Raw genomic sequence first — 27634 nt, 5'->3', positions numbered from 1 at the left:
CCATACTTTTCCTAAACATGTACTTCAGAGGAGGTCAGCCTCAGTTACAAAAGTTGATTTCTGATTGGAATAAGACATGTGTGGGTTTGTTCTTTGAATAATTTTTACATTGCCCTGTGATTCAATGCCAACCACTGAAACATGTCATTAAATGTACCAGAGGACCTCTAGGAAAGATTTTTGCCTACTTTTAAGAAAGACATGCAAAAAGATAGAATTTGTGATACCTGGTTGTGATGGGGAATTGGTGCAGCCATTCTGGAAGCTAATCTGAAGACAAGGCCTGTATATCAAGAATGGCAGGATATGAAAAGATGATGTACCTGATATGCTGATGAACTGAGTAGTCTAGGAATCACCCTACCACTGGACCTCTTGTAATGCAAATTGATATATTTCCTGATTACTGGGAATGCTTTAAAGTTGTCTTTATTTGCAGCTAAAAACATTCTAACTGACATATACACATAGGCAGGACTTTCTGTATATTAGACATTGAGATGACTTTTCTATTTTGTTTGTTTGCTAGTGATTACAAACTCAAATCATGAAAACATTTTCTTTCCTACTTAAAAGGTAAGTTTTCTATTTAAAAAGTACCATGTGCTATCATTTAAAGTAGTCAGTGAAAACAAAAGCAAACATGTATTTTAGAATTAGAGCTTGAGGGAAAAGAAATCATGGAAACTAATATTCATTCAATGGTAATGTCTCTTTTTTAAAAAAAGCAGCAGTTACTTAATGAAACTTCAGAATTGACATCATGAATTGGCCTGAATATATTACTTTGAACTATCATTATGGAATTTCCCAGTTGGTGAAGAGTTCAGCTGCTTTTCACAGAATCCTTTTATATCTTGGTAGAATGGTGTCCCCATTTAGGTGGAGATGCTGCTACTCTATCTAAAAAGAATAGAATCTTTGGGGTTGGAATATAATCTTAATCATACTATGATAGAGAATATGATAGAATCATCTACCCTACAGCTATTCCTTATGCCTAAGGAAGAATGGCAATTCTAAGTGAGGTAGCAATAAAGCCAGCTAAAAGTCACTTGCAGACTTGCATCTCCCCATATATATGGAGATGCTGCTACTCTATCTGTTTAGAATCATAACAATAGGTGCTTGGTCATTCAGTCATGGCCAACTCTTTGCGACCCTAAAGTCTATAGCCTGCCAGACTCGTCTGCCCATGGGATTTCCCAGGCAAGAACATTGGAATGGGTTGTCATGCCCTCGTCCAGGGGATCTTCTGGACCCAGAGAGAGAACCTCAGTCTCCTGCACTGCAGGCAGATTCTTTACCTCTGAGCTACCAGGGAAGCCCAATAACAGCATACATTTATTTAAATTATGTCAATGGAAAAATCTCTATTGGATGATACAAACAGGTCAACACAATAACTTAACTCCTCTCTGCTTCTGACCTTAACAGATGACATGTGTTGGATTTTACACCTATTTTTAGCTCTCATCTTAGGTTCTCCACCTACAGTTGGAAAATCTAGCTGTGACATTCTAGTCACTTCATTTTCACAGTAGGAGTCTGTTCATGAAGAATGCCAAATTTCTCCTTATAGATCCATTCTGTGTTTATTGTTACTGCCAAACATTTTCCTCCTCATTTTCTGAAGTGGAGACACTACAGAGAAATCTGCTGTGAGACATTTTGGTAAAGTGAATCTTACTTTATCACTCACTTATTAACATGACATTAACTTGCTTTCCCCAAAGGAGTAGGAGAGCAGGGGGTGGGGGAATATACAGAATACAATTAAACGTTGCCAATGTCATATCTATTAAGACTTGATTTAGTGACATATGAAAGAAAACCCACATATGCCCTATGCACAATGGAAGTGCTATCCCCCTTACACTTTGTATAACAAAGTCTGATGCTAGGCAGCCCAGGGCTAGGATGCCAGCTCCGTAAAAAACCTTGGGGTGTCCAATCCCTTCTTTATAGCTACTCTACCAAACCAAGTAAATGCCTCGAATCCAAGGTTATCTCAAAGAACTTCTGTATCACATTCATGGGCCAGGCAGCTGGAAGGATTACTAAGTAAAGGACCAAAGGTGCTCACCTACTAAGATGAATCACATTCCTTTGAGGGGCTTACATAGAAGCCTCTCATAAGAACCATGTCAAGCCATTGAGGTGTAAGCAGTACTTTGATTTATATCTCATTGACTTAGCCTAAATCAAGTGTGGTCCTTAGTTATAAGGAAGTCTGCAAGTGACTTTTAGCTGGCTTTATTGCTACCTCACTTAGAATTGCCATTCTTCCTTAGGCATAAGGAATAGCGGTAGGGTAGATGATTCTATCATATTCTCTATCATAGTATGATTAAGATTATATTCCAACCCCAAAGATTCAGAATTTGATCAGAACTTGTACCTTTCAAGTTTTAACTTTTCCGCCTGTCATTTTTCACATCACAAGATTTTTTTCCAGAATGGGAAGTGATTTCATCAATCTACACTTACATTTCCTGTAAATATAAGTAAGCATGTAAACATGCCATATTCCATCCTGAAAATGTCTTAAGCCCAAATGTTATAATCCACAAAGCAGATTTTATTCAATTTTACCTATTTTTTAATCTATTTGAATAGATTTTATTCTATTCAAAATTCTGACTTAACACTAAAGATAACTGTATTTGTTATGACTTGATTGGTCACATGTTTGCCCCCAAACACTTCATATTTTCCATAAAAATAGGCTTTTATAATAAAATCTTTTTTTTTTTCATGAAAGCTCATTTACAGAAAGAATCTACAGGGGCACAAAGAAGGATATAATCAAAATGTTTCAAAAATATTAAATTCTTATCAGAGCTTTCAAGCTAAGTTTCAAAACTTATATTTTCCAAAAAGTTTGAAAAATAGAAAGCTCACTCTTAAGTGCTAAGGGGATTGCCTTTGATATTTCTGTGAAGCTTGAAAAGGTACTATAAGGATTAGTTTTTGTAATGAAGTATGGGAAATAGTAGTAGCACAGTATAGCTATTGCAGGGGCTTAATTATTGATGGCTATATCGACATGAGTTTGAGTAAACTCCTGGAGTTGGCGATGGCCAGGGAGGCCTGGCGTGCTGCAGTCCATGGGGTCACAAATAGTTAGACATGACTGAGCAACTGAACTGAACTGGTATCTTCAGAGTCTCTGTTTTTCTGCTAATTCTGTTATCACATCAGTCACTTTTGCTATCCAGCTCAGCCACAGCCCTTCAAATCACCTTAAATTCACTTACTTAAGCAGGATGCCAACAGGGTATCATGAGAGATCCAGAGTTTGCAAGACCCACTACAGAATGTCACTATAGTTTCACTTCTTAAACTTGCTTATCAACATCTCTGTGATTCTTCAGTCCCTAAAGCAGAACGCAGATCTGATAGGGAGTGTTTGGACATGATTAGCATCATATGTGTATGTGTTTATGTGTTAGTTGATTAGTCATGTCTGACTCTTTGACATGCCATGAACTGTAGCTCCTCTGTCCCTGGAATTCTCCAGGCAAGAATACTGGAATGGGTTGCCTTTCCCTTCTCCAAGGGATCTTCCCAACCCAGTGACTGAACCCAAGTCTTCCACGTTGCAGGCAGATTCTTTACCATCTGAGCTACCAGGGAAGCCCAATTAGCATCATTTTCACCGTTAATTGTTCTTATTCCTGTATTTATAGGGGCACAAAGAGAATGTTAGAATTAGACACAGAGGTATCTAAAATTTTGTAAAAGTGTGTGTCTGCTTTTTTTATATACTATATTTTTAAACACTATTTATTATTGGCTACGGTCTTGTTTGTTGCACGTGAGCTTTCTTTAGTTTCAGTGAGAGTGGTTAGTCACTCTTGGTTGTGGTATACAAGCTTCTAATTGTAGTGACTTCTCTTGTTGTGGAGCTACACCCTAGAGTAAAGGTTCAGTAGTTATGGCACACAAGCTTAGTTGCCCCATGGCATGTGGGTCTTACCAGACCAGGAATCAAATCCATGTCCCCTGCATCAGCAAGTGAATTCTTAACCACTGGACCACCAGGGAAGTCTGTGTGTCCTCTTTTAAACTCTGAAGCTTTATAAAAGCATGAATTATTAACAATAGGTGTGTTCTAATACCCTCACTGGGATTCCCAGGTGATACCAGTGGTAAAGAACCCACCTGCCAATGCAGGAGACACAGGGGATGAAGGTTCAATTCCTGAGTTGGGAAGATCCCCTGGAGAAGGAAATGGCAACCCACTCCAGTTCTTGCCAGGAAGATACCATGGACAGAGGAGCCTGGTGGGCTACAGTCAACTGAGTCGCAATAAGTTGGACACAACTGAAGTGCCTTAGAAGGCACACATGTACTCAATACCCTGATTAGGTCTATTTAGTGTGTAACCCATGGACACTTCCACAAGTTTAAGCTTACATAATTGATTATGACTACAGGATACAAATTCAGCTTCATTCTGAATATGAATCTGGTACAACTGTGTAATTCCCAGAATTAACATGTAAAGAAGTTTTCACTTTCTCAGGGTCTGCCAGACATGAGTAGTCAATAAGTACTCATTGAGTGAAGATCAGCGCTATTTCTAAACTAACTCTGTCCAAGCTGGTATTAGCTAAGCAAGTTTGTCTCATTGGTGGTGGTTTAGTCACTAAGTCGTGTCTGACTCTTGCAACCCTGTGGACCATAACCTGCCAGGCTCTTCGGTCCATGGGATTTTCCAGGCAAGATTGAATTTAATCCTAATTTCAACTGGAAGTAAGCATTCTAGATTCTCCTCTGCTTTATCTGCTTTGCGCTCCACAAGAGATACTGTTACCCTTATTCGTTCTAAAGTTATCAGCATTTCATATTTTCCTTGACTAATTCCAGATTTTTTCTCACCTTTATTTCAAAAGAAATATAACCATTTCATTTTTGATATATAAAATAAAATGTAGGAAGCTTTAAAAAGTGTAGAAATCTTCTCTTAACAGGAAATCATCACCACCACCATAACCATCATCATGGTAGTAGTAGCAGAACTATTTGTTGAGCACTTATGACTAAGTACTGTAGACACTATTTTTACTAACGTTAATCAGAATCACAGCAGCTCTGCAAAGTAGGTATCATTATCCCATTATACAGATGAGAAAACTGAGGCTCAGAGAGGTTAGTTTTAAGTAAAATCATACTGCTGGGATGTGGCACTGCCAGGATTTGAAACCAGGTATATCTGATCATTATATTGTAATGTAGACATACTAGGAAAATTCATTGTGAATGAAAAGATGTCACAGCCTCAGAACAATTTGTAATTAATGCGGAGGTGTATAAATAAAATCACCAGAAGTTATTCCACTACTGGTTTTTGTTTTTGTTTTTTTTTTTTTGATATTTGACATTTGCCCACTTTAGGAATCCCAGAAAAGAACATTGCACAGCACAAGAGGAAATAGGGGCAGAAGTGTTCTTGATAGAATAAAAGCAATGGTTGAAAGAAAAAGACTTCCTTCTTGAGTTCCTCATGCAGTGAAAAAATAGATTCTCTTCTCTTACCAGAAAACCACCAATTTGAAGAGGAATGCAAAGGCCAAACCAAAGGTGTCTTACTTAGAGCAGAATGAACTGTCCTGAAATAGGTATTCAGCCTGCTTCATTCATGCATCAGACTTAATGACATGATGACTTTACTGGGATATTTCCATTGGAGACCGTCACTGACAGTTCTGCCAAAGAGAGCCATTTTTAGAACTGGGAGTTTGTGTGTGAATTTCCTATTTGAACACTGGCTATCACAATCTTTCACATTCTCAAGTGTCTGAAGAGACTGAGGTTGAATAGGAAGGTTGTTTGCAGGTGTAGTCTTCTGCTCTGTGTGGGTTCACAGCCCTTAAAAACAGCTTTTGAGGAAAGCTTTCTGTTTGATGTGGACGGTGGTGAGAGTTATGTACATACTGTGGAGCCAGTGTGATTCCCTTATGAGGAGAAAATTCCCAGCTAACGATCCAGCATTTGAGCTTGGGTCAAAGTGAGTTACAGTCTAGTTTTCTAACCTGAGTAGTCACATTTAGAGCCTCTACTTATACTTACAGGGGAGGGTGCTGCTGCTTCTCTGTGTTTTTAAAAAGTGGAAAGAATATGAGTGAGACCTGTACTTCTGCAGTTCAGTTCCCATGTGGCTAAGGCTTGGTCCTCAATCTTCTTGACCAAGAGACACCACGTTTTCCCCCTCAACTTTACTAAAACCACAGAGGTGGAGAGGAAAGTGTCTGTTCATTAATGTCAGACACCAATTCAAATGGCTTACAGGCCTCCGTACAACATTAAATAAGCCTTCGTATAAAACATGAGTCAGAATTGGTTCTGTCAAACTTGTTTTTAGATATGTGGCTGTTTTAGTCATCAAGGCAGTATGTAAAATAAAATCCTTTCCAGGTTTTATATATTTGAAATGGGAATGAGGATTCTTTCAGTTGTATATGAGCAGTTTTCATTAATATCTTTTTTAGTATTTCAGGAATATATTTTATTTGTTTAATGCACCAAAGCATTTTCTTCACCAAAACTATGATAATCAAAATCTGAGACAATTAGAACCTAAAAATGCCTCTCTTACTCTTTCTCTCCAGGTAGGTAGGTAAGTAGATAGAAAGGTATTCTAGAGATATGTATGTGTATGGCTATCTGTATATCACTTGATGTGTGTCTATGTATATGTATATCTATTTGGAAAGTAAAAGAATTAAATTCCTTCCACAGCATAAAATAAAATTTTTATAGTTCTATTTTTCTTTTTTTAATTTTTATTTTCTTTTTAAAAAAAATTTATTTTTACTTTATTTTGCTTTACAATACTGTATTGGTTTTGCCATACATTGACATGAATCCGCCACGGGTGTATATGAGTTCCCAATCCTGAACCCCCTTCCCACCTCCCACCCCATATCATCTCTCTGGATCATCCCCATGTACCAGCCCCAAGCATCCTGTATCCTGTATCGAACACAGACTGGTGATTCGTTTCTTACCTGATAGTATACATGTTTCAATGCCATTTTCCCAAATCATCCCACCTTCTCCCCTTTGTGACTGATTTTTTTAACTTAAGCATCTTAAAGATTCAGATATATACCTATCATAGCAGCCTGCTATCCAGATGAAGGCCAGTAACATGTGGAAGACCTGTAGTGTCTGCCTAGCAACATTCACTAGAAAACCATACTTATAAAAAATAAAGTAATATATGGTAACTGATCACCATACCACTAAATGCTGTTGTGTTGCCATGCTACAGTTTTATTTTTAAGCTGCAGCTACTGGAAAAAGAAGTGATTTGGACTTATATGATACAAATTCCATAGTCCATGATGAAAGTAACAAGCTAACCACTGTAAACTTATCAGTCTGTGACTCTGAAATTAATAGCCTCCACTTATTTAATAATTGCTTAGCCCGCACATGTTCTGTACTCCCACTTCCTGTGCTCCGCACCAAGGACAGAGCTGGAGGAAGTCCTCTGTCCCTCCTGCAACCATCCGTCTGGCTGGTGGCACTGCTATTCGTGCAGGAATACTATTTTTCCCTGTGTTGTTCCATGTTGAGTTTCTAGGACATCTGTCTAGTCACGAGTGCATATGCACATTATTGAAGGCATAAACTGACAAGCAGCATCTTGGTGACTGTGGATGATAATGACAGGCCCCCCAAGAACATCCTTTTTTTTTTTTTTTTTGTAAGAAGTCCTTAGAAGGCCCATTGGGAAAACTGAAATGCCTGGATTCCTTTTGTTTCTTAATAGAGTCGGATCTGGAAGGCCTTGATGATCTAGGTACTGTTTACAGCAGCATTGACCAGCAGCTGAATGAAACCATGAGGCGCCGCAGACACGCAGGAGAAAATGATTACAACATCGAGGTACTGCTGGGAGTGGATGACTCTGTGGTCCGTTTCCATGGCAAAGAGCACGTCCAAAACTACCTCCTCACCCTGATGAACATTGTGAGTAGTGACTCCCTTTCTGAAGCTTTTTGATCTTTTAATTCACTTCTCCTGTTTTGCTCTGTTTTTGGAAACCTCTATGAGGTCTTCCATGACTACACCCCACATTCAAAATGTGTACGTAACTGCATTCAATTCATTAATTGATCTACAGATTTAACATACAAGATGCAAAACTAAAGGAAACATGAAGTGAAATTTTCTTTTGCATGATCAACTATTGATCCATTGTCATCGAAGAGAAATCTTAAATTTAAAAAATTATAGTGGGCTGGAATTATAACATCAATTATGGTTCTCATTTGGTTCTGGGGATAATCAAAACTCTCAGGACTGCCCTTCTGACTTGATGTGGACCACGAAGAATGAGATGGATCTTTCCAGCATCATTTTGCATCCCAGGATGATGAGGAATTATTTAGGCCTAATAACTCTGTGTGCATGCTTGCTTTTAGAGCTTTTGGATAGAGTAATATTTTTCACCATGATGCAGTTGAATGTAATATACATACAAAGCACAGTCAACTCTTGGCACAGTGCTGCCCTGCAATTATAAAGGACTCTAAATTTGTTCTCTATGTCTTCTTTATGAGCCTTAATCTTATCCAGAAGAAATTTAGCTGGTATCCTCAAACTGATGTCCTTCTTTCCCCAGGTGAACTGGCACGGGGCAGTTGAGGAGAAAAAATACATAAGTTACCTGCTTCTAAAAGATAACTAAGATAGTAGTATGCTCTGTTTTATATGTTTTATCATCTCCTACAATGATAAAATACCGTATTACTCTGGCAAATGTATTACCTAAGCCTATTCTCTCTTTCAGCTTTTGACTTTTGCTGTGATTTCTTTGGGTATCTTGCCTTATTTCCATGCTTAAGGTTAGATTTCCAACAATTCTTAATTTTATTAATCATGATTTTATTTATTCTAATATTTAAGCCAATATGTTAAACATATATTCTGTTCATTAGATGCCAGTGTATAAAATTCTACATATATTGTGTCTCTGTGAAATGGAAAATAGTGTAGAAACTCAGACACATGTTTATTTGTTTATTGGCACAGATCCCAGTTATGAAGACTGCTTAGCACACAGAAAGCAAATTCCCCTGAAGATGCTACTTTTATTAATACTTGCATCATTCATTGTGCCCCTGGACCACTTTCTTCTACACTAGGGAGGCAGTCAGTCAGGATAGACTTGCTAGGAAGGCTGTTGGAGTAATGCAGTAGAGATTTGGAATAGTCTTTGTCCTCACAGTACTTATAATTTAGTCAAGGATAAGAGTGATGCAAAAAAAAAATGCAAAGGTTGAGCAATAAAAGGCATTCTATTATTAAGACATATCACCCAGAGAGATGTTGTGGGGAGGGAGGTGGGAGGGGGGTTCATGTTTGGGAACGCATGTAAGAATTAAAGATTTTAAAATTTAAAAAATAAAAAAAAAATTTTAAAAAAAAGACATATCAGTAGGCACTGTATTATAAGTTCGGTAAGACTTTAGAGGGAGCAGCTGTGAAGTGCTGAGATTATCAAATTGGAACTTAGGAGGCAGAGGCTTTAGTTCTAGCTATGTTCCTGGTTGACTTTGTGACCCTAGATAGTCATGTCCCTTCCTGGGATTTAGTTTCTGTGTTTATAAAATTAAAAGATTGTACAAGATGTTCAATAATCCTCTAATCCATCAGGAAGCTTCAGGTTAAAGTAGGTCTGTAGGGATTTGTTTCCTGGATTTTTTTGCTTTGTCTTTCAAAGGGCACATGGGATTGTCAAGGTTTTCTAGACAGACTCTGTTGACAGGAAAGTAGAAATGGCTATAGTATATTCACCAGACAGTAAGCTGAGGTGTCAAGGAAAACACAAAGGTGCTGCATTTTTAGTTTTATAACCATTGCAAAAGACGTTTTGTTTTTAAGACCATTGAAAAAGTTAGGTAATAGGCTGAGTCTCTATCACCAATACTAGAAATTATTCTAAAGCTAATCGAGCATCAGAGAATGGAACTGGAAGAGAGAATATAATTTTTAAAACTGAAGTTCATTTTGCATCTGAAGTAATTACTATATGTAGAGGTTTTTAGGAGGTAATAGTAACAGTCCCCCCTCTCTTCCTAAGTTCAGAATCAACTGAATGATAGGCCTAGTGAAAAGGCAGATGATGAATACATAGTTTTATTATTGATAAGAGCTGAATTGCACATCATTTAAATGTATAGCCACAAATATTTTTCTTATTCTCAATTAGCTGAGAGCACTTTGTCCCAGCCCCTGCCACCCAGGAACATTTGGCAGGGTTTGGTAGGGAAGATCCTCTGGAGGAGGGCATGGAGAATTCTTGCCTGGAGAATCCCATGGACAGAGGAGCCTGGCGGGCTACAGTCCACAGGGATCGCAAAGAGTTGGGGACAACTGAAACAATTTAGCACGCACCAAGACATTTTTGGTTGTCATAACTGGGAAAGGAAGCTACTGCCACTAGTGAGAGATGCCGGGGATGTTGCTATACAACTGCAACATAAAGGGCAGCTCTCCACAATAGAGAAATATGGATTATCTGGTCTAAAATATCAGCAGTGCCAAGGTTTAGAAACCTTGTGATCAACTAGACAATCTTGCTCACAACCCTCTATCCCCAACCCCCAATTAAATCAAAGGCTTAATAGAAAACCTTTCATTTCAGGTTTTCAATTAAACTCGAAACTCAGTAATTTCAGATTTCCTTTGTAGGATGGGTAGAGAGCTGTAGGCATGACAGACTGAAGACTGAATCTCTTCCTCTCCTCCCTATGCTCCCATTGCTCTGTTGCAGACTGTTAAATCTGTAACACTGAAATGAGAATGTCCTGTCTCAAACTGATCAATTAAATAAGAGTGGGAGAAATGAAAAAAAAAACAATAATGATATTCTAATGAAACTATCTCGTGGAAATTTGAAGCAAAAGAAATAAGTTGGCTTTTTTTGTTGTTGCTGTTTTCCGCGACAAGTTTGGAATAGTTAGTAACTTCCTATGCTAGCCTTGTTTTATGGCTTCCCATGGTTATCTAAAATCATGGCTCTTCAAACTTGAGCCCTACCCAAACATAGAGGCTTTCTTTACATGTCACAGGGAGCTTTCCTGGTGGCTCAGATGGTAAAGCATCTGCCTGCAATGCGGGAGACCAGGGTTCAATTCCTGGGTCGGGAAGATCCCCTGGAGAAGGAAATGGCAATCCACTCCAGCACTCTTGCCTGGAAAATCCCATGGACATAGGGACCTGATAGGCTACAGTCCATGGGGTCACAAAGAGTGGGACACAACTGAGCGACTTCACTTTCACTTTCACTTTACATGTCACAGGGTTCAGGCAGAAACTATAGAAGAAAACTGACAGCAAAAAGTCTATTTCCTTGCATTGATTTGGGGAGAAATGGGGGGGGGGGGTTACCAGGTGGCGCTAATGGTAAAGAACATGCCTGCCAATGCAGGCGGGGCAAGAGATGCGGGTTCATATACCTGGGTGGGGAAGATCCCTTGGAGAAGGGCACAACAACTTGCTCTAGTTTTCTTGCCTGGAGAATCCCATGGACAAAGGAGCCTGGTGTGCTGCAGTCTATTGGGTCGCAAAGAGTCAAACATGACTGAAGTGATTTAGCATGCATGCACATGTCCCTGTGATAGAGAAAAGATCAGTTTCCTTTAGTCTCGTTTGGCACCTTTAAATTAGTTAACTAGTCAGCAAATACAATCTTCTTTTAGTTTACCTGATAGTCAAATATAGTTTCCATATCCAAAACCAGGTGATATTTAGCACGCCATTCCTGAACCAGGGGAGTACTGTTAGGCCCCAGTGATTTGCTTCATGGTTGTCTCTTTAGTTTACACTGAACACCTTTTCAAAGGAATGCTCATATTTGTCTCATACTTTATTGTCTTGAAAAGAGTTCTTAAATTATTAAATGTTAAACGTCTGTGTAATGAAAGAACGGATAAGTGAACAAATGAGTGTAAACAACATAGAGGTAGATTGTGAACAGACAGAAACTTTGGATTTGAAATAAGAGGATACAAATGACATGAAGGCTTTAATCAGTTTAACAATATAATAAAAGAAGTGTTTAGAAAGGAATTTAGCATTTGGTCATCTCAATATTTTTTTAAGTATCTTGCAACATGGAAAATTATTGTGACTTTTTTTTCCCCTAGAGGAGACAGAGGCTTAAAATGTCAATAAAATTGAGGTGAATTTTTACAATTATTTGAAGTTAGTGACACAATCTGAGATAATGATAATACAGTGATGGTAATCATTAAAAGAAGACAAGGAAGGGGCTTCCCTGGCAGTCTGGTGGTGAAGATTCTGCACTTCCAATGCAGAGGAAGCAGGTTCTATCCCTAGTTGGGGAACTAGGATCCCACATGCTGCATGGCTAAAAACAAAAGACAGTGACTAGCTTCTGTGTTCGGAGAAGGCAATGGCACACCACTCCAGTACTCTTGCCTGGAAAATCCCATGGACGGAGGAGCCTGGTGGGCTGCAGTCCATGGGGCCGCTAGGAGTCGGACACGACTGAGCGACTTCACTTTCACTTTTCACTTTCACGCATTGGAAAAGGAAATGGCAACCCACTCCAGTGTTATTGCCTGGAGAATCCCAGGGACGGGGGAGCCTGGTGGGCTGCCGTCTCTGGAGTCACACAGAGTCGGACACGACTGCAGCGACTTAGCAGCAGCAGCAGCAGCAGCAGCAGCTTCTGTGTTGGTGAACACATCACAGTGCTGGGAGGGTGAGAGCCTGGAAAGAGCATGGAAGCTCTGTACCTCTCCCCACAAACCTTGCCTTCTGCATCTCTTACATTTGTGTTCCTGAGTTGTATCAATCATTTAAAAATAAATATGTAGGAGGTGCAAGACAATAATGGAAAGGCAAGAGAGTCTTGAGTCTAAGCCTGCCCCTAGCACTATATGGTAGGAGAGCTTGTACAGGTACTAACTTCTCAGGTTCCTCACCAGGAAAATGTGAATAGTGGTGGCTGTGCTCACAGGAAAATTCTAAAGAAGAAAGGAGAGCGTGAACATAGAACGTCTAGCACTGAGGAGTTTAGCAGATGGCCGGTTGACAGTGGCTGTAAAGAACCCAAAGCTCTTCCCACAATTTGCTTTCCCCCCTAAGTTCTACAAAGGGAAGCAGAAGGCTCATCATGTGATGAGAAGAAAGATGACATGTTTGCAAGTATCTGCCGTGAATCATTGACAGGCACAGGGCTTGCTCCAAAACAAAATGGCAATTTTGTGAGGGATTTAAACAAGGGCAGCACAGCCCCCACCCCCACTTGATGCCCCAGTTTTCCCAGAATCTCAGAGCAGAAAACATCATAAAGGATTTGCTCAGGGTGATGTCTGGAGCCTAGGATGGAACCCATCTCAGCACGCAATCTCATGAGCCTCTTGCCACCTATGAGCCAGGACCAGAATCTGGAGAGAAAGGGATGCAGACCTCACTGAGCTGATTTCATTATCAATATTAACCTGGAGTGGGGGGGGAGGGACAGGCAAAAAACCCTTCCTGGAACCATTTTCTCCAAAAATTAAGAGTCTTGCCTTTTATTGGGGGAGGTGCAACAAAGCCTATTGTGTTCAGGGAACAGACAAAGACCAGTGACATCTTAAAGAGAAAAAGTCTACCCCAGTATTTAGGGTAGAAAAAACCTTGGCGGAAAGCAACTGCCATGCTGTGAGAATACTCAAGCATCCCTGTGGTGTGGCTCATGTGATGAAAATCAGGTACTTCTGGCCAGAAGCCAGCACCACTGTCATACATACAGGAAATCCGCCTTCCAAGTGGCATCCTTATAGCAGGTGGCGCTGGTGGTAAAGAACAAGCCTGCCAATGCAGGAGGCGCAAGAGACGTGTGTTCAGTCGCTGGGTGGGGAAGATCCCCTGGAGCAGGAAATGGCAATCCATTCTAGTATTCTTTCTGGGAAATCCCATGGACAGAGGAGCCTGGCGGGCTACAGCCTATGGGGTCCCAAAGAGTCGGACATGACTGAGCATGCACGCTCTAGACCCTAATCAAGGCTTCAGATGAACAGACCCAGCTGACATCTGACTTTGATTTCATGAGAAAAACCAAGCTGGGACCACCCAGACAAATTGTTCCCAAATTTCTGACTCATGGAAACTGTGAGAGAATATATGATTTTTTTGTGCTTTAACAAAGTAGAAACAGGTGGCTTTAACAAAGTAGAAGAAGGAGGAGAAGATAGGTTATTGGGAGGTAGGAAGGTGAAACTTCAAGTTCTATTTAATTTTAACTCCAGTTAATCATAGTTTAAGTATAACCAAGAAAAACACTTGAAAACATAAGTCAAGAGTAATGTTAAGTAGCTTTGGTTTACCTGATATTTTAAATTAGATAGTTGCCACCTTTTGGACACAAATGTATTTCCTTTGTTTTAGGCCCTTATTGCCTAATGATAGTGTGCGTGTGGTTAGTTGCGTCCGACTTTGTGACCCCATGAACTGCAGCCCCCTAGGTTCTTCTGTCCATGGGGATTCTCCAGGCAAGAATACTGGAGTGGGTTGCCATGCCCTCCTCCAGGGGATCTTCCCAAACCAGGGATCACAAACCATGTCTCCTGCATTGCAGGCAGATTCTTTACTGTCTGAGCCACCACAGAAGTCCAAGAATACTGGGTCTGTAGCCTATCCATTCTCCAGGGGATCTTCCCAACCGAGGAATCGAGCCAAGGTCTCCTGCATTGCAGGAAGATCCTTTACCAGCTGAGCTACCAGGGAAGTCCAATGATAGTGATGACTGTGCAAATGGGTATTCTAAAGTTCTGTATGTGATTTGTCTTGGGAATCTTGGGATTTGGACACTGGAAAGACAGCTCACTGAGTTAACACTTTCCTCTGGGGTCGCAAGTGAACAGGCCCCAGGTGATTTTAATAAGATTCCTTAAGAGGAAACATGCCCTCCACTGAATCCCCAGCTTCTTTGCAAATGAATCAATGAAAGTGAGAATCTCCATTTGCCTTCCATCTATGTTTATTTTTAACTCATCCTCTTTCATAGAACTAGAAATTTCTCCCAGACGCATCTATAGAGAAAAAATAAACAGATATGACTGTATTTTAAAACAACACGAGGAGCCATCAGAATAATTTAAATTGAGGGGCATTCTACACAATTACTGACCAATACTCTTCAAAACTATCAGAATCTTGAAAGAAAAACTGAGGAACTGTCCTAGATTTAGGAACACTAAGAAGATATGGCAACAAAATGTCATAGATTGGATCATAGAACAGTAAAAAGGTATTTGTGGAACAGTTGATAAAATTTTAAGTGAGTCTTTAGGTTAGTTAATTGTATCACATTAAAATTAATTTTCTAAATTTGTACTGTGTATTGTAGTTGTGATGAATGTTAGCATTTGAAGAACTTGGGTCAGGGGTGTATGGAAATTCTTTTTTTTGTATGTCCAATCTTTTTTGTAAGTCTGAAATTACTTCAGAATGAGGTTAATGAAAAAAGTAAATGCATTAAAAGAACACCTGATCTGATGTTTGCTCCTGTTTCATTTATTGTGTTTTTAACTTTTAAAGGTTATAATATAAAATGCTATTTTTTGAGAGACTTCAAATATGGGTAGAAATGGGTTGTCAGAGAAAGTGATTTATGTATTTTTGCTTAACCACAACAGGAAGAAAATATACAATGATTATATGATACAATAGTAAATAAAGTCAATATTAAAATATTAAAAACTCTTTACTCTTAAACATAAACTTTCATTAAAGCATAGCTGACATGTAATAAAATATGCATTTTAAGTGTATCATTTAATAGTGTTTTATTAAAAATTATTATTTTTTGTTTCAGCATAGTGTTTTTGCAGATACTTTCAGAGTTTAGAGCAAATAAATTGAAGCTTGCCTATCCCTCCTTTTCTCAGTAAATGACTCTTTTAGGCATCCACTTATTCAAACCAGAAACCTTCTAGTATAATAGAGGTGTTTCCTCACTTGTGGATATACTTTACTAGGGGAAATTAGATTTGTAATTTATTATGCATAAAATCATCTAGAAAGTGCTAATTGACTGAAAGCAAGTATTGATTCTCTGCTATGGGGGAAGATTACTAGGGTGTCTTTGAACTAGAGGTATGGAGAAGTATGGCTGAATGTTAGAAGTTAGATCTTTGAAGATGAACAACAGGGAATTCCAGTCAGAGAAGACAGTTGAATATTCAAAGTTCCAAATAGATGCACAGCATATATTTGAATTTGACTACGTACAGGTTACATGAAGGAGATTAATGTAAAATAAGAAAATGAACTTAGATAGCAATTATAGAATTTCCAGAGAGGTTGCTCCTTTTTGTTCACTTCTGTTTATAGTTTTTTAGCCAACAATGGATGGATATTTACTATGTTTAATACATTGGGAGAATATAAAGAAATTCTTTGTAGATTATACCAGGAAGCACAGATTTTGGTAACGATGACGAAATGAAGACCACTCTTCAAAATGTTAGTTTGATTTGAAAGAAGTAGAAGCTGGTCCTACAGGATCATGACGTTTTTTGCTGTTGTTGTTCTGGAACTGGTTAACTTTTACCAAATTATTAAGTGAAAGTCAAAAGGACATAAAAGCCATATGTTCCATCTACTCTAATCCTTTTAGAAGCTAGAATTTCTCTCAGCCACTGCAACAGCTAACAGTACTTACCATTTGTCTTGACTCTGGGAATCATTTTCTTTGTTGGCATATTCACTTTTACACCTTTTGGTGATAAAGGGTGATGGCATTACTATCTTATTTTTATCCTTTCTTTGTCTCAGGCAAAGCTTTCCTTTTTATTGTGTATTAATATATCTATTTGTGACAGGATAAAGAAAAGTTAAAGAAGTATTAATATTCTAATATGGACAAAAATTAACCTACCCTAATTTGTTTCTAAAAGCAGCCCAGAAGGTAGATCCTGTGTTGGTGTTCACCATCATAATAAACTGGTATCAGAATTTGAAGTCCACATATATTGGGACTAGTAAACAAAAAGAGCGCATGAGTATAAATTGTGTAAAAGTGAATCTATTTATTAAACATTTATTCAACTATCAGTCCAATGATTCCTGCCCTTAAGAATCTTATGAAAAAGAAACTCAAGAATCATGGAATTTCCCATTTGGAAGTACCATGAGAAGCATATTATTATTATCCCTTCATTTTATAGATGAGGAAATAACAGCACATATATTCTGTACTATTTTGCTTACAGCAGTTATTGTTGGTCAGATGAAATTAAATGTATTGGCTTCAGAAAACCTCATCTTTCCACAATTTCCATTGTGTTCAGAACCAAGGCTATGGGTAGAAGATATCATGGCAATTAAAATCCATCTTTGGTGTCTTTGTTCTTTGTTGTCTCTAAACTTTCTTCCCATTGTTCCTTCCTCCCCCTTCATCTCCATTGTTCTTTTATGGTAATATTTCATTCATGAAGATCAGGGTCAACTGTCAGCTCCTGTGAACCTTTCACAAACCATCTCCTTATTATAAAATGTGTGAATTCCTGGCAGTAGCTCTCTGATAGGTTGTTTGCTCCTTGAGTACAGTCACTATGCATTTTTAAATTTCATGCTGCTGCTGCTGCTGCTAAGTCGGTTCAGTCGTGTCCGACTCTGTGCGACCCCATAGATGGAAGCCCACCAGGCTTCCCTGTCCCTGGGATTCTCCAGCCAAGAACACTGGAGTGGGTTGCCATTTCCTTCTCCAATGCATGAAAGTAAAAAGTGAAAGGGAAGTCGCTCAGTTGTGTCCTGCTCTTTGTGACCCCATGGACTGCAGCCTACCAGGCTCCTCCATCCATGGGATTTTCCAGGCAAGAGTACTGGAGTGGGGTGCCATTGCCTTCTCCTTTTAAGCTTCATATTTACATCTAAAATAGTGTCAGGGCTTCCTGGTGCTAGTGGTAAAGAACCCGCCTGCCAGTGCAGGAGACTTAAGAGTTCCAGGTTTAATCCTTAGGTCAGGAAGATCCCCTGGAGGAGGACATGGGAACCCACTCCAGTATTCTTGCCTGAAGGATCCCATGGACAGAGGAGCCTGGCAGGCTACAGTCCACAGAGTTGCAAAGAGTTGGACAGGACTGAGGGACTTAGCACACACACATAGAAACAATGTCAGCCACATAGTATACATCCAATAAAACTGTAACTGATTCAGTATTTTAGCAAATATTTTAATGCTGTGTACCAAGTATTTAGTTGGGAACACAAAAGACATTTTCTGTTCATACTCAGATTACAGATTGGTGGGGAAATCAAGCAAGCACATCAAAGATTATGATAAGAGTTCTACAGGGAACCAACAGTTTGCTTAGAAAGGGAATAACAGGGCTAACGAGTGGTAGGGACAGTCTTCTCCCAAGAAATGATGGTTAAGTTGAGATTGAAAAAAGAAGAAAGAGCCATTGAATAAGAGCAAGTGTTTTAGTTATAAAAAGAAAGCCACTGTGGCTTGAGTCTATCATTCAAGGAGTCAGGTGGAGCTTGAAGAAGAGGGCAGGCATCTTCTAGGTCATGGGAGGAGACTGAATTGAATTCTAAGAGAATTAGTGGAGAGTCATTGAAAGCCTTTTTCTGTGTTGTAAAGAATAGATGGCAGTGATCTAGGGACAATGAAGACAGATCAATTAGAAATCAATTGTAGATGTCTAGGCAGATGATAGTGTACTGGACAATGACGATTGCAACAATAAGGGAGTATTCACAGTAGAGTGGCTTCCCAGGTGGCAGGAGACTTGGGTTCATTCCCTGGGTCAGGAAGTTTCCCTGGAGAAGGAAATGGCAACCCACTCCAGTATTCTTGCCTGGGAAATCCCATGGTCAAAGGAACATGGTGGGTTGCAGTCCATGGGGTCACAAAGAGCAGGACACAACTTAGTGACGAAACAGCAGCAGCAGCAACATTCATAGTATAATCAATAGAATTTGTCAGTGGATCAAATAGGGAGCTCAAGGGAAGGGAGGAATCCATTGTGATTTACACCTTTCTGGTTTGAATACTACTGGATAATGGTGCCATTCACGTAGATGGGGTGGCCTATTTAAAAAAACAAGATTGTGTAGACTCAAGGCTAATGATGCAATCTTTGAAGATATTAGAAATAATCTAGTTTCAGATTCAGAAGAACGATTTAATGTCGTTAAGAATGGGGGTTTATACTGCTGGAGAAGGAAATAGCAACCCACTCCAGTGTTCTTGCCTGGAAAATCCCATAGACAGAGGAGACTGGTGGTCTACAGCCAATGGCTTCGCAGAGTTGGACAGAACTGAGGAACTAGCACAACATTTAGCCTTTGCTGTGTGCCTGGTCGTGATGTTAAATGCTTCACAAGAATTATGGAAAATTCTTCAACTATAGGTTCGTTTTCAGTCCTAGTTTGTAAATTAAGAGATTGAAATGTAAAGATGTAAAAATGTAAAGAACTGGATAGATCCTTCTGCCTTCAGAAACGATTGCTCTTCCTCCGTAGGCTTTACTGCCTCTTGTTGCAAAGTGGATGCATTTTTGTATATCCCCTGCCAAATAAAATTCTGATGTCTTTACTTGTTCCTTTATCTTGTTAGAATACCGTTCAAGCCCTAACATTGAGAATTCAGTTACTTGTGTGATTGAATCAAATCAGCTAGCAATCTAGTTGAAGATTCTCCCTAACAGGATGATAAAGCAGATTCTGCAGGTGGAGGAGGAGGAAGGCAGGTATTTTCCTTCCATGTGCCAGAAGTTTCTCGTCACCAACACTTTGTGGTGGCAGGTATCTCTGTCATTTGCTAACATTTGTGAGGTGATCTGGGTCTGATGTGCTTATTAAAATGTTCAGTGCCCTGCAGAGAATTGAGTCAATCCCTTAATCTCAGGATTTACCAAAAGAAAACAATTCATTAAAAAAAGTGTAACTCCCTTTTTTAAATGTGTGAAGAAAAAAAAAATCTTGTACTTCCAAGTAATTATTAATCATTAAGAACATTCAGTTTTCTCATGTACTAAAATTGGCCATCTATGACAGACAATGAACTGGGAATTCATAAATGTGTTTTGCTGGATATGGCAAGCTTCCCTACCTAATACTTTTACAGGAAAATGTATACTCCTGGAAGTGCACTAGTCCTAACAGAGCGTTAATGGACTTATCCAAGGATTAGCAAACTAATGTGGTGATTGGTTGCTTAATGATGATTCAATCCCTTCACTGCTTTTAATTTCTTAGCTAGTGTTTCTGAAAATGCTGACTGTGAGTTCGAGGCAGATTTATCTAGGCAGTATACATGTTCAGGCAACTTGAGCAAATCCTGTAGCCGGTTCTGTGGTTTGGGTTATTGTCTTTAATTATCTTTAATCCATTCTTTCCATTTGAATTCACATCAGCCCTCCAGACATTTATTCACCTAGCAGACATACCCTCCCATAGGCCAAGTCTTCTTAGATTCTAGGGAGGCAAAAATGAATACAATTTAGCTCCTTTTTCACGAGAAGCTAACTCTAGCAGTGAAATAAACAAATCAAGAAGTAATAATAATAAAATGTGATAGTTTCTTGAAGAGATTCAGCCACAAAATACTGTGTAAACATCAGCTGAGAAGGAGGGGATGTGGTTTGGCAAGTAACATAACTGGCAAATAAAATCTTCATGGAGGATGTGTCATTTGACTTGAAACTTAGAGAATGAATTAGCATTTCCCTGCTAGAAAAGAGAAGATGGGTTTGGGAAGATGGGGAACAGACTTTATAAAGATTTTAAAAGTGGTAGCTCATGATGTCTTTAGTGCTACTGGAGGTGGAGATGGCAGAAGGTGAGGCTGGGTAAAGAATCTGAGGCTGCCTGTAGAAAAATATATGTATTATGCTAAGGAGTTTGAAATTCACGGTGCTAGTGAAGAACGTTTATGGAAAGGATTTTAAAGATTAGTCTGTGTTATAAAAAGAGAATTCAGGATAAAATTGAATGATTTGGAGGAAGAGACTATGTTAGACATTGTGCTATGAACATAGACTCATGGTATTAATATATAAGTGACCAAATTAGGGGACAAACTGTAGTCCATCTGGCTTCAAATTCCTTGTGATTTATACTATCCCTTCCTACCTCAAAAAACTTACTGTCCCCAATGTGGATTGAACACACAAGGTCACAGAGACAGACTGGAGTAAGCACACATCATTTCAGCCACCCCTTGTATAAATATGTACACCTTCCCTGGAATATCCTGGACCCATCATTCTAGAAGAAACTCCCTTCATCACAAGTGAAATTAACATGACATAATATGCAAACAGTGCTGCTGTTTCATAGGTCCTTTAATTTTAACTGAACAAGAAATAAATACTTGTTTCCCTGGTTTGTTTCAGCCTTTATTTTTTCAAGGGTCCTACAGCAGAAAAACTTTTTAGTTTGCTAAGCAAATTGTCTTTCTCATTCTTGAAGAAAGAAATCAGTTCTGCCAGAGCTTTTGGTATGTTTCCACTATTCCAAAGGCTGGAAGACTTCATGAAGCCTTATAGCTGAATTGCCTATCCTTGGTCCACCCAAAGCTCCTTTGATACCTAGGGAAGTCAAAGCATAATTAACCATAAAATAAGAGCCTCATGCTTATGGAGAACAGCTATGTGAACCTGATAACCTGTCCTTCTGGAGAACAGATGAAATGAGCCCAAATTACCCAAATGAAAATATTTGCAAAGGTTTTAAGAGGTGGTTGCAGCAGTCCAACTGAGTAGGACACATACCGAGGTGCTGGACATGAAGGTGGACAGGAGAGACAGATGTGAGAGGTACTGCAGGACTTGGTAATATACTGACTATAATGCTTGAAGAAGAGGAAAGAATCAAGATGGTTTCATCTTTGGGACCTCCCTAGTGGTCCAGTGGTTAAGAATCCACACTTCCAATGCAGCAGGTGTGGATTTGATCTCTGGTCTGGGGAACTAAGATCCCACATGCCACTCAGTATGGCCAAAAATAAATAATTTTTTTTAAAAGATGGCTTCATCTTTAACTGTGATAGAATACTCAGAGAGAAGAACAGGAGAGGGTGAATATACTTTGAGATATATTGATGTATTTCCAAATAGATAGCTCTCTTACTAGAGCTGAACAGATGACTGTGAAGCCTAAGAGAGGTGATTCAGTGTGAGATATTTGGGATTCATCAGTCTATAGAAATTGGTTGAAGAAACAGCAGTGGATGAAATATTGCAGAGAAAGTATGTGAAAAGAGGATCAAAAACAAAACATTGAGACACACTGACGTGTGTGGGTGAGCCAGTGGAAAAGGAGCAATTATTAAAATATAGCCAAATAACTTGAATAAATAATATCATTGATGAATGTAGTGATAAACAGTACTAAATGCTACAAAATATTATAGGGGGCTTTATTTTTTCATGATGAAGGAAAATTGGGAATATTAGTAAAAGAGGGAAAAGAACCTCAAGAAGGGGAGCGATTGAATACAAAAAGTGGCATTGGTTTTTTGGAGCAAATAAATATCTTTAAGGAAGTGTGAGTGAGTGGGTGAAGTCACTCAGTCGTGTCCGACTCTTTGTGACCCCATGGACGGTAGCCTACCAGGCTCCTCTTTCCATAGGATTTTCCAGGCAAGAGTACTGGAGTGGGTTGCCATTTCCTTCTCCAGGAGATCTTCCCAACCCAGGGATTGAACCCAGGTCTCCCACATTGTAGGCAGATGCTTTACTATCTGAGCCACCAGGGAAGAGCCCTAAGGAAGTGTGAAAGAGCCTAAAGGAAGGAAATTTAGCACTTCCACTATGACAGGAAGAAATAAACAGGCAAGATGGTTATAACAGAGAACAGACATTGGTGTCATATAGACTTACTGGATTTGTAGCTGTGCTAATCATTTGGGGTACAAATTGCATAACTTCTCTGGGTCTCAGTCTCTTTTTTATATATCACGATGTCCCCTTCATAGTGTTTGAGATTCATGATAACAGAGGTTGAGCTTTTATACCAGCTCTTCCCTTTTTCCTGGATCACTTGTTCCCCAGAGAGGCAACTGCCTATTTTCTTCTTGTCCAAATGGGTCTTCACGCTCTGAATCCCACAGCTTCAGGTAGCTTCTTCCTCTCTCTCTTATCCTCTAGCTCATCACTCAGATTTTCTTCAGAGCACCCTTTCCCGTCCGAAATGACCTCGTCTGCATGTCTTTTTGTGATGATTTATATTTTCCATGCTTAGTGCCTGTTTTACCTATTAGAATGTATTCATGGTAAGAGCAGCGTTCCCTGGAGACTCAGCAATAAAGAACCTGCCTGCCAATGCAGGAGACTCAGGTTCGATCTCTGGGCCAGAAAGATTCCCTGGAGAAGGAAATGGCAACTCACTCCAGTATTCTTGCCTAGGAAATCCCTTGGACAGAGGAGCCTGGTGGGCTACAGTCTATAGGGCTGCAAAAGAATTGGACACGACTTAGCAATCAAACAACAATAGTTTAAGAGCAGAGACTTAAACTCATTTGTCAATCAGTTCCCGGCCTCTAGGACCCTTAGGCACAATTCAGTTCACTAAATATTAGATGAGACTATTCATAAAAGGTAGTTATTAGGGGAGGGGGAAATTAGAGGTTTGAGATTAAGAGATACACATGCTAATCCTGCTAATTTGCCTCAGTTGTGTGCGACTCCTTGCACCCCTATGGCCCGTAACCCACCAGGCTCCTCTGTCCATAGGATTCTCCAGGCAAGAATACTAAAGTGGGTTGCCATTTCCTTCTCCAGGGCATTTTCCTGGCCCAGGGATCGAACCTGCATCTCTTATATCTCCTGCATCAGCGAGCGAGTTCTTTACCTATAGTGCTACTGTATATAAAATAGTCAACAAGGACCTACGGTCCGGTGCAGGGAACTCTATTCAATATCTTATAATAACCCATAATGGAAAAGAATATGAAATAAAGAGTATAACTGAGTCACCTTGCTATACACCTGAACCTAACACAGCATTTTAAATTACTGTATTTCAATTTTTTAAAAAAGTAGTCATTATTATTCTGAAATTGGAAGTGAGGGGAAAGGAGTTGACAGGTTAGGAGACAGCTACACCCTGAGTAAAAATATAGAGGACAGGACTGCAAATCTAAGCAGCTATGTGTTTGGAAGTTTTTGCTCAACAAGGTATGGCTGTGGATAGAGTAATATATTTTCCCAGTCTACTATAGGATTTGTTTATGTCCAGCCAAAGTCAATGAGGCGGTCCCGTCATTACTTCTTTGCTTTTAGTTAACAAAAAGTCTCTTTAAAAAAATTATACATGTATACCGTTTATTTGCTTCTATATAATATTACTAATGCTGGCTAACAATTTTTGTTTTTATATTTGCAAGGCCCAGGTACCTTTAAGCACTGTACATATGTGACCTCCTTTATCCCTCTCAGCAGTCCTATAAGGACAGTAGTGTAATTATCCCATTTTACAGATGAGAAGACTGAGGCACAGAGACAAACAAGATGCCCAAGGTCACATGGAGCAAACCCAGGCAGTTTGACTGTGGAGCCCATACCCTTAAGCACTGAGCAATATGGCCTTTCAAGACCTCATCCCTCCGTCCTAAAGAAATATGAGTGCTTTTTTTTTTTTCTTTTTTGTCAAAGGCAGACAAAACTGTTCATCAGCTAGTCAGACAAAGCAGGTCAGAATGTCCTGGGAAATGTCCTGGGAGAAATTGTCCTGTCAAGGAACAAACCTGGAAGGAATTTTCCTCTTAAGGAAAGGAATACTTGATTTAATTAATCAAGTAAATCAACTATTCCTAAAATCATTACCTTTCCCCACCTTCACATTGGCAATCCCTTCCAATTTAAGGTTACTTAAAAGTTAATATCCTATTTACCCCATTTTTCAAGTAATTTAATAAATATTCTGGGCTCAACCCTGATCACCTTATAGAAAATCCGCCTGTGCTCCTTAGGTTGCCTGACATGGTGGCAGGATATTCAGTTTTGCATCGATAAACTTTGATTTGCCTTATGTAATATCTGATATATGACTTCTTAGAATGTTTATGCTTAATGCTTTGCTTACAACCCCAAACACTGGTTATAAATTTCAGCCCTATCGTTTCTTTTCCTATTCAGTTTTTTCCAGTGATTTGCTCCAGCTCCTTTTCATTTTTTCCCAATATATTTTTAGATTATATTGACTATCAAGAAATCCTTATTTGGAGTCAATTTCAAATCTAATTAATTCTTCAGGTTGGTCGCTCAGTTGTGTCCAACTCTTTGTGACCCCATGAACCGCAGCACACCAGGCCTCCCTGTGCATCACCAACTTCCAGAGTTCACCCAAACCCAAGTCCAATTAATTCATTTCCTGAAAATTTACACAAAGGGAAATTATGGAAAAGAAGTAAAGTTTTTTCGAGTTATCTTTATCAGTATGCTTACACATCACTTTCTTAAACTCAGGGGTAATGATTATTCTAAAATTAGATTTGTTTTGCATCACGACAGTGGTGTGGTCTGCAGGTGTGTAGAAGTGTAGTGAGTTGGTAAAAACTACTGACTCTGGAGCCAGACTGCCTAAGTGTACATCCTTTACTCTGTGTACTAGCTGTGTGACCTTGGGCAAAGTACTAAACCTCTCTGGGCCTCAATTTTGTTTGATGTAAAATGGAGATAATGATATCTTTAAAGTTGTTTCAAAGATTATGCATTACTTGATTAACATAGCTAAAGTATTTAAAACCATGTCTGGAACTTGGAAAGCTCTGTGTTAATGCTGGCTTTTTGTGTTCTTGATTCTGCTTTAAATTAGGAAAAAGTAGCTTTCCTTGTCACTAAGTGTTATAAAAATGCTTTCTTAAAAAATATTATTTTCATTCATCTTAACATATCCCCAATTTTAATTCAGTATGATCTGTTTATTTCTTTCTGTATATCATTTATTGGTTGTTAAAACTCGTGATTAATTTATACCCAAATCCTAAGTTTCTTCATGCCTCTCATATAATGTGTTAATCAGATGACACTGAAAAACAATCTACATAAATATGTCGTCAATATTTATTTTGTTTTTAAGAGTCCAGTCACTCAGTGTTTTCCTTAGGTTAGAATATTTTAAAATTCCTATTTCATTTTAAGGAGCTTATTTTATTTATGTGTAAATATACAAAAGGCAAACATACCCAGTGTTGTGTAAGTACATTCAGGTGTTTAACACAGCCGCTCCACCCGCCTCTAACATGTGCATACTGCCCTCTGCTGGAAAAAGTATTTTTGAAAAATAAAATTATTAAATTTTTCCTTTTTTTTTGTAATTTAAACTGTATCTTTGATTCTATTATTATTCTATTGAGAGTAAATAAATTCACAGTACCAGATTTTTCAAATCCTTTTCAGTGAAAACTAAGACGGGGAGAGTTATGTTTTTTGTTTGTTTATTTTATTTGTTTTTCTTTGCTCTTTTCAGATAGATTGGAAAATATGTTCATAAACTTTAACACTTTTGGTATGGATAGGTAGAAGTGTTCTCATGTGCCTTTTATTTTGCTGAGGGCAGTTTGTGACATTTTGTTTGATTTGAACAGCAGCTGTGTGAAGCAAAAAGAGCAAGTATGATTGTAATTTGCCAGTGAGAAAACAGAGGCTCAGAGATGTTAAGTGACCAACCCAAAGTCATTCAGTTTGTTGGGGGCAGATTTGGGACTAGAATTCAAGTCTTAGAATATATTTAATTCTGTGATGCTGATTATTTCTGCAACTCTTATCATATCCTGTGTGTCTCAGAGCCTAAAAACTTTACATCCTGTTATTGATTAGGTACATGTTAAAATTCAATAATGGAAAGCAAGCAACTTTTTGAACCTTGAGAGGCAAAATAATAAATGATATCCAGTGCTTTGTACAATAGAGACACCTAATATTTGTTGATTTGCCACACTGAAAGAATATTTTATCCTATGTATTGCCTTATATTTGGTTATCTCTATCCATGCTATACTCTGAGACAGTTTCACAAATTTGTGCCAACTTGGAACATTCCAAAACTGATCTTGATTTCTACTGGGGTACTCTGTTAACTTACTAGTCTGGCATAATAGGGACTATTGTTAAATACTACTTTTCTTTTGGTGAATGGTAAATTTAACCTTTTAAAAAGTGCCTTTTTATTTCATCATTTTATAATATAATATTGCTATTGAGAACATGAATTGTGTCCTTTATATTTTCTCAGTACTGTGCTGACTTTTAAATTTACCAAACAAAAATGAATTTACTAATTTAGGGTGATTATATGTATGTTATGAGTTTCCCTGGTGTTTCAAGATGGTAAAGAGTCCTCCTGAAATGCAGGAGACCTGAGTTCGATTCCTGGGTTGGGAAGGTCCCCCGGAGGAGGGCACAGCAACCCACTCTAGTGTGCTTGCCTGGAGAATTCCATGGGCCGAGAAGCCTAATGGCCTATAGTCCATGGGGTCACATCGAGTTGGACACGACTGAATGACTTTCACTTTCATTTTTCATATGTACATTATACTAACTCAGATATCACAAGCTATTTGTTATAATTGCCACCTTTCATTTATTTTATGAGTCTAATAGTTTTCAGAAATAAAAGTCTCCCATAGCATTTAAAAGTA

The 27634-nt window shown here is 38.8% G+C and overlaps 1 protein-coding gene across 1 annotated transcript in view; it reads left to right on the top strand.

The window, feature by feature from the left end:
- The window catches only part of ADAMTS3 (ADAM metallopeptidase with thrombospondin type 1 motif 3), a 292240-nt gene that overhangs the window by 218868 nt on the left and 45738 nt on the right, over window positions 1-27634 (top strand). The window contains exon 5 of the mRNA XM_018049560.1: window positions 7787-7986. Within this exon, the coding sequence (XP_017905049.1) occupies window positions 7787-7986 (200 nt within the window). The remainder of the gene's footprint in view (window positions 1-7786; window positions 7987-27634) is intronic.

Source organism: Capra hircus, chromosome 6 (genome assembly GCF_001704415.2).
Source record: "Capra hircus breed San Clemente chromosome 6, ASM170441v1, whole genome shotgun sequence".
Lineage (NCBI taxonomy): Eukaryota > Metazoa > Chordata > Mammalia > Artiodactyla > Bovidae > Capra > Capra hircus.
Note: the sequence above shows the minus strand (reverse complement) of the source record. Positions and strands in the feature narration are given on the sequence as shown.